This window comes from Falco biarmicus, chromosome 7, assembly GCF_023638135.1.
Source record: "Falco biarmicus isolate bFalBia1 chromosome 7, bFalBia1.pri, whole genome shotgun sequence".
In the NCBI taxonomy this organism is placed as follows: Eukaryota; Metazoa; Chordata; class Aves; order Falconiformes; family Falconidae; genus Falco; species Falco biarmicus.
In genome coordinates, this window is record NC_079294.1 from 59,070,806 (window position 1) to 59,079,234 (window position 8,429).

Genomic DNA, 8,429 nt, shown 5'->3' on the forward strand with positions numbered 1-8,429 from the left:
AAAACTCTGCTCCAGTATGGTTTACTTAATCAAAGAGCTCAGACTCTGAAGATGTAGATGTAATTTAAAAACCAAGGAATTAATTACGCTGCCTTGGGGGGGGAATAGATGCTTACTGTTTATGCTGCTGTTTTGTCTCCTTGATGTTGGATCATACCATGTGGCTAACAAAATACGGGCTTTGAATCGTAGGAAATCCAGCAGCAGAGAGCAGCACAGAAGCTCACCTTTGCTTTCAATCAAATGAAGCCCAAATCCATTCCATACTCTCCAAGGTGAGTGTATTTAAACTTCCATTATGATGCATGTTTTTGACAGAGAAGAATGCCTACAGGGCTGTTAATAGATGGATCAAATATATTTAGGTACTGATCTGTGCATGTAGGTCTCAGAACATAACTATGAATGTGTGAAGCAGAGTTCTCCTTGGCAGTGTTTTCGGTTGTTACTTTTTGCACTGATTCTAGCCTAGTGCGATAATATAAATTACTTTGTATAACAGTTTCAAATGACTTAAATGATTAGTAAATCAACAATCTGGTAGTAATGATATATTTGCCATTTATTTGGAAATATATTCATTAAGTATGGTTTTTACTAGGTTCCTGGAAGTTTTCCTGTTATATTGCCACTCTGCTGGCCAGTGGTTTGCAGTTGAAGAGTGCATGACTGGAGAGTTTAGAAAATATAACAATAATAACGGTGATGAAATAATTCCAACCAACATGCTAGAGGAAGTTATGCTAGCTTTCAGCCATTGGACATATGAGTATACAAGAGGAGAGTTGTTGGTACTAGATCTGCAAGGTAATGTCCTTATTTTGAAATTGGGATTGGGGCCAAGGCAGATGTATGTGGGTTTTTCTCTTGTGATAGCATTTTATTAAGGATTCATATGTCTGTAATAAATAACAAGCATTAGTCAGTGCATCTAGGTCTAATTAATCTGAATCTGTGGTTCTCTTATTTAATCTTAGAATCATTTAGGTTCAAAAGGACCGTTAAGATCATCAGGTCAAACCATTAACATGGCACTGTCAAGGCCACCACTAAACCGTGTCCCTATATGCCACTTCTACATGTCTTCTAAATACCTGCAGGGATGGTGGCTCCACCTCACCCCTGGGCAGCCTGTGCCAGTGCCTGACCACCCTTCCAGCGAAGACATTTTTCCTAATCTCCAATCTAAGCCTCCCCTGGTGCAACTTGAGGCCGGTTCCTCTTGTCCTGTCACTTGTGACCTGGGGGAAGAGACCGACCCCCCCTCGCTGCAGCCCCTTGCAGCAGCTGTGGGGAGCGATAAGGTCCCCCCTGAGCCCCCTCCTCTCCAGGCTGAACCCCCCCAGCCGCTCCCCGTGGGACTCGTGCCCCAGCCCCTTCCCCAGCTCTGTTGCTCTAATGGCATTAAATCTTAGAGCAGCACAGGGAATATAAATATAGACATCTTTCTCTAACAATATGCACCATTCTAAGTTCTGTATTTTGCACGTTTCTGTAGTGCCAATATGGTAAGCTTTATTTATCCTGAATTGTATGTCAGGTACTCTGGCTGAGAGCTATATAGGAAACTTCTTTCTTACAGGTGAAAACTCCAGTTAGAAATCACAGGCAGATGTAAAAATAGGTGGAAGAAATCTGAGAAGTACAAAGTGCTTATTTATGAGCGATTTTTGTGAGGGTAGAGTAGCACATATCATTTGGGTGTTTTTTTGGGGTTTTTTTCTGCTTTTATTCTTGGGGAAGTTAGAAGTCATAGCTAAGGATGCGAAGACTTTTCAAATTAATGCATTTATGTAATGTATCAGATTTAACCTTTCTTCTTGTGCTGTCTGAAGGTGTTGGTGAAAATTTGACGGATCCCTCTGTGATAAAAGCTGGAGAAAAAAGGTAAGGTTAAAAGAAGGATTTAAAGAAAAGTATTATAAAATTTTTACCAGAGCACACATGCGACCCATGTTTGTGTACACTTTATTTCTAAGGTCATACGATATGGTGTTTGGTCCGGCCAACCTGGGAGAGGATGCAATAAAAAACTTCAGAGCGAAGCATCACTGTAATTCCTGCTGCAGGAAACTGAAACTTCCTGGTAAGATCTGTTGTATTTCTTCTTCAGAGACACTCATGTCATGGATCTTGCATGACACATAATGTAATAGTTATGCCGTGCTGGGTAAGTGGAATAAGTAATAAACAGCACTTTTGTGATTTAACTTTTAAAATGATGTGCCATTTTAAGATAAAATCCAAGATGAAGTAATTAAGAACATCTGTGTGTTCTATATCCGTATTGCACAGGATTTGAGGAAGGTAGATTAGGTTGATCGAGACAGTAAAAAAAACGATAAAGGTTCCTAGAAAAAGTAGGAAAAGGAGGTCAAGATGATTGCTGGTCTTCAGGCTTTTTGAACAGAATGTTGCTTGTGTTTTGGCAGTTTTTGTTGGTGGGTTTTTCGTGTGTGTGTCTGTCTGGTTTTCTTTTTTCTCTTTTGTATTATTTGTTTTTTGTTGTTTGGTTTTTGTTTGCTTGTTTTTTTTTTTTTAATAAAAACATGTCTGGGTCTGCAAAAATTCATTCTGCTAAAAACTTTCAATTCCAGATATTTTTGCTGCATGGACTACACTACACTCATCTCAAACCTTGACATTGTTTCTCTGTATCACGCTTTTAGACTCCAGCAGAGCAACATAAGGAACTCGCGTGATTCCTGCCTGTTTCACACTTCTTTTCCAGGTTGTTTCTCATATGAAGAAAGGTCATTTATTCTAAATTTGCGTTGTAAATCCTGGTACCATCAAAACAGATCATGGAAGGATCTGATTTCCATGGAAAGTTGACTCAATACTTGCTATAATAGCTATAGATGAAATATTCAGGGTTTTCCATCACTTTTCAAAGAAGAGCTTTAGGCTTCTGATTGCATGTATGATAAACACATCCTTTTTTGACATAGTACATATTGAGGAATTCTTCTTTATAAGAACATACGCATACCCCATTCTTTGAAAGACTTCTATGCCCCATTGATTCTGTTAGCTGAAGAAACAGTCATCATTAATTATGACTTCATTTTGTTTGCACAGATCTGAAGAGGAATGATTACACACCTGACAAGATCCTATTTCCTCAGGACGATTCCCCTGAACTGACAATTCAGCCTGGAAGCTGCACCAAAGAATCCGATTCAGCTAATTCTATTCGTCTGATGCTCTAATGATGTGACCAAATCAGTGGCTTCATCCAAACTTCATGGAACATCACAAAGTTGTCACTTACCTTTCCTTCACTATAATTAAAAGAAAGATATGTCAAACTAAGGACTGCTGTCTTATACGTGGAATTTTGGCTGGTCCATAATCTAAGGACCTAACAACTTGTGATAACCATCTACAGAGAACAGCCTGGCGGCTGCTCGCTCTAAAGGTGGAATAATGACAGAATTTAAGATATGTTTTTAAAGGGGCTTTTTAGCAGAAGGTTTATTTTTTATTTTGTTTTGGTTTAGTGGAGGATTTTCTCTCTGTAGTGACCTGCAGTGTGCGGTCTGCCTTCCATGGAAAGCAGTTTGGCAATCGATGTTTTAAGGTAACGCGTTTGTTTGGCCGCTGTCTTACTGTCGATCGGCACAAGACGGGAGAAAGCACCTACCTCTGTAACGCCAGAGTATTATTGGAGTGGGTTTTGGGAAGCGTTCCACTAATGTTTTCTCACCAGATGTCTTTCAATCTGGCCTTTTGAAGAGGACAAAGCCAAATGAGGTGTATATATGATGCCAGTAGGCTGGGGTCGAAGGTAGAAACTTGGTCTGTTCCAGTGGAGAGAGTCTCCTGAATCAGGATTCAGCTTCGTGGCTGTAAAGCTGGGTTGGGTTTGGTTTGTTTTAGGGGGTGGGGTTTTTTTTGTTTGTTTGGTTGGTTTTTTGTTTGTTTGTTTTTAGGGGGGGGTTGTGTGTGTGTGTGGAATAGAGCCCTAATGGTGCATAATGAAATTTCTTGTTTTACACATTTCAGTTTCACCAAGTCACTGTCGAATAGTAACAAAGCCATGATAGACTGGTATAATCGTATTTAATAGAAGAAATAGTATGTGCTGGTCCAAATAAGTTGCCTTGTAAGAACACAAGTTGGAAGTGCTTTTCCTCGTACGTAGTGACTGCTTCAGAAGTTACGCCTTCCAAAGATCTTGTGAAACCAGTATATCGAAACCGAATGTACACATAACTTGTAAATGTATTTAAAATTATGTAGAAAAACATCTTTAATTTTATGTTATTTGTGGTACTTATTTAAGAAGAGGCTAGGGTTGGATTAGCATTGTGTAAAGTACGGGAGATTGCAATGCACCTTCATGCCAATAAAATGTAATTTAACTGTCCCAAATATTGTTGAGCATTCAGCAAGAGAAAACTGTTGTCCAACTGAAGTTTCATGCTGCGATTTTTTTTGTTACATAGGTACTAATTTGTAATTTTTAATTAAAAGGGCAGTATATAGCTCTATAAATTTTTTATTCAGTAGTGTATCTTATAGATACAGACCTAAGGCACGAACACAGTAGCTGTTTAAATGGTGTTTTATGTTTGATGGGGAAAGGTAAAATGTTATAAGGATATAATACTGTATACATTTTGTATATCATTAAATCTTTAAAGAATCTAAAATAAATTTATTCTTGTTTACAGACTTCTGCTGTCCGTCTTAGTCTAAAAGGTTATTTGGGTGAATTTAAGTAGCTCTTTATGTGCAGAAATAGAATTTGCCATGCTGGATTAAAGCAGTTGTCTGCCTTTGAGGTAGCTCGGCTTTGGCTAGTACCAGAAACCGGCTGGGGGGGAGTGAAAACAAATGTATTATATAATAGTGGGTGTATATATATTTTATATATATATATATATTTATATATACTAGAATACTAGATAAATGTATGTGGTGGAGTTAATGAGTAAATGAGGCAAAATATCTTAAAGCTCTTTACAATGTTTGTTTTGAATTAGCTCTTTCTTGGGTGCCTGGCTGCCACCCCTTCTGTTGCTGTGAGGTGATGGGCAGTTATTCAAGACATATTCTATAAAATAATTCACCTTTTCAGGGCTACGTTGGTAGCCAAGTGACAGCACCGGCGCAGCTCTAACGGAGGCTGGCTCCTCAAACTGAGAAGGATTTCTAGAGGAGCCTCAGGTGTTGTGAAAGCATGACAGAATTCATTTGAGAATTTTAAGTAAAAGTTAGGAAACTTTGTTTCCTGACAAATACTTAACACCACGCTCTTAATCTTGACAGCCATGGTACCTGTCTTCAGTGGTTTTGCCTGTGTCTCGTTCCTCAGCAGGACAGGCAGCTGTGACCTGTGTGGCCGGGGTTGCAGCAACTGGCGCCTGAAGCCTCTCCAGGACCAGAATGGACGAACAGGGTTGGGGAATGTATGTAAGACCTGGAGTGGTTTAACACTATCCATGCTTCTGTGCGTCTCCTGGCACGAGTACTCGCTTACTCTGTGAAACTTGCAGCTGGCATTATATGAGAAGCGTATGGCTAAACTGAGGGTGCAGGGTGGGGATTACAACTGTCACAAATTACCTTCTCCTTCAGCCTAGCAGAAAAGAAAACTCTAAATGCAAGTATCCCTCAGGGGAGGCATTGGAAAAGGGTGGTGGCAAAGGAAAAGCGCCAAGTTGGTTGGAAGAGGCAGCCTGACAGCGTTAGGATTATACCGTGTCCTACTGATGTCAGGCTGTAGGAACGTGAAGATCATCCAGCGTAGTTTTATTTGGTCGAGAACATCACGTGTCACTCCTCTGCTAAACCTTGTCATTCCTGAAGTGCTCCATGAGCTTTGATCCTGTAGCTGTTAAAATTCCCTGTATTTTACTGAAGTTTAGGAAAGTAGGAGCATCACTGGAACTTCTGTTAAGTATTTAAAACCAAAGTATCAACGTATCTTGTTAGAACATAGTTTTTAATTACAGGAATATAATTCAAACTTTCTCTAATTATTTTTAGTGAAAATCTGAAGTGCTTCAGTGACTTTTCTACTTAAGAGGGTATTTAGAGAATATCTTGTATATAGGAAAATAGGTAAGGTACATAACTTTCCTTCATAGATAGTTTTGATTCCCTACCACCATCCTCAGGATTATTTTCATGAGAAGAAAACCCGTAAAGTAACAGATTAAATGGAATCTTACGTACTTGCAGACTAGTGTCGGTTGCATACGTAACTTCTGGTTTAAAATGCACTTCGATTTCCTCCAGCATCAGTATTTCTTCATGCAAAACCCTCAAATATATGAGTGTGTTATTTTAATCTTCTAATTAATCCAGCAACTTCAGCATTGCTGACTGCTTTCTTGCAGTATTTAGATGCTGAAACATTTCAGGGAAAACTGTATTTGGGATCATTGTGGCAAAATAAGCAAAGGCGAGTCTCCTGGGGAGCTGGCTTCCTAGCTGCTGCTCAGCAGCCATGTGACTTGGGAAAGGAGGGATTTGGGTTTTAAACATCCAGCAGTCACTTCCTACTTTAATTCTCTGTGGTTGCATCTCACTTAATGGCACACCACTTAACACTGCAGGAATTGTGAGGGAGAAGACGCCAGCTAAAAACTTGTCAGTAGCAGTTCAATTTGCATGTTCCTAAAAGATCAACTGGATAAAATTTTTTTTTTTTTCAAAAATACAACGTTTCTGAAAAGACTTCTGATGATTTAATCTTTTTACAATTAACGCTTTTCCTTGCAAGCAATCCGTTTTGTGGTGACAGTGAGTTAACTCTCAGGCCCTGAGCCTGCAGGCGGCAGCACTGATGTGGATTTGTGTATCGTGTTCTATTAAAATAGTAGATCAAGGTCTTGATTCAGATTCCACAAGAAGTAGGAAGAAGCACATGCTTCTCCCTTCCTGAATGACCAATGTTAGCGTGGCTCATTTTAGTACTAAAATTCAGCTATATGGATTTATAGTCTTTTTTTTTAAATACAGACAACGTATTTAATGCTTTTAGCGATTTGTAGTTTTCAATACAAATGTTGTTCTACCTGTGTGACAGCTATTATAGATTGAATTTAACTTATTGTTTCCAGATAATGGTTTCAAGAAGTGCTTTTTAATGCTGCCATTCAACCCCTGTATGACCCAGTACTTGCTTTTCAATATGTTTCTTCAAGTTATCTTCCTTCTCAATGTGTTCCCCTCTGTAGTTAGGACTCTTTTGGTAAGAAAGTTTTTAAGAATTGGAAGTTGACACAGCCCTTGTTAATGCTGCCACCCCTAAACAGTTGGCAGTGTCACTGTTCCCTGTCCTGTGTAAGAAAAAATAATTACTTGGTTCCTTCCGTCTGTTCTCAGTGCATTTTACAACATGCCTTATTTGCTGCTCTTGCTTTAAGTAAATAGTTGGCTGTGCTCATGCTTGTCATTAATGGAGTGAAATGAAGATAAAATTCCTTCACATCAGCTACAGATGTGGGCCAGAACTTAAGTGTATCAAATCAGAAAATACTATGGCTGCATCCACTAGCCCACCACTGTGAACATAAAGCTTGCGAACAACGTGTAGCTACTAAGCCTTTAGCAGTTGTAATTTATTTTTGTGCATTTGCATTTTTAGAACAGATGATGAGAGTATTTAGTCCAGTAACAGCAGCTTGCCAAGAAAATCAAGGAGCAAGTTCTGATGTGGAGATCCCAGACGAAATGGGCAGGAAAGGTAAGATATGCTGGCGGTACAAGGCTAATTACTGTTTCCTTAGTAATAATGTAATATATCTCAGTATTATTTAACCATGTAGAAGGGTGAAGGCATGTCAGCATGTGGTGGTGTACTACACCAGAAACTAACAAAAAAAAATATTCCAGGCAGTGGTTTTCCATGTTTGTGTCATGCTGCTACATTGTGGGGTCTGCGCTAAGTATGAGATACGCATCACCAGGTGTAAGTAGCAGCAGATGGGGAAACTAAGCCCCAACAATTGCCCAAGGGCTGTTGCAGAGCAGGAAGAGGAGGATTAGGAGAAACTGCTTTCTTGCAGGGTGCTTTGAAGTCAAGAAAGATGATGAGCTGATTATTTTGAGACCAAAACTTCACGCTTTCCCTTTTCAGATGGGAGTCATGACCACTGCAACCAGTGGCAGCCTTCTCTCACCTTGTTTCCACAAAAATTCAACTGACTACAAATAAAAGCTGCCCGTGGCAGGTGATGCCAGCCCTGTTTGCAGCTTGTAAGCTGCTGGAAAACAATCGGTCCTGGTCTTAACTCCATCAGCAAGACACAAGCAAGCAGAAAAGATCGTGTAGTACCAACCTGATCAGCCAGGAAAAACTAACCCAAATCCAGAGCAAGGCCCTGTATGAGATGCAACTAAAATATTTTTTAAACTTATCTGTTCTATGCAAAATAGTATTTTTTTCCATTTGAAGAAGCTTTAACCCTGTA

The 8,429-nt window shown here is 39.4% G+C and overlaps 1 protein-coding gene across 1 annotated transcript in view; it reads left to right on the forward strand.

Annotated features, from left to right (window-relative positions):
- TRPM7 (transient receptor potential cation channel subfamily M member 7) overlaps positions 1 to 4,680 on the forward strand; it is a 59,096-nt gene extending 54,416 nt beyond the window's left edge. The window contains exons 36-40 of the mRNA XM_056345638.1: positions 193 to 275; positions 602 to 807; positions 1,836 to 1,887; positions 1,980 to 2,086; positions 3,082 to 4,680. Of these exons, the coding sequence (XP_056201613.1) occupies positions 193 to 275; positions 602 to 807; positions 1,836 to 1,887; positions 1,980 to 2,086; positions 3,082 to 3,212 (579 nt within the window). The 3' untranslated portion in view covers positions 3,213 to 4,680. The remainder of the gene's footprint in view (positions 1 to 192; positions 276 to 601; positions 808 to 1,835; positions 1,888 to 1,979; positions 2,087 to 3,081) is intronic.
- Positions 4,681 to 8,429: the final 3,749 nt, after the last annotated feature.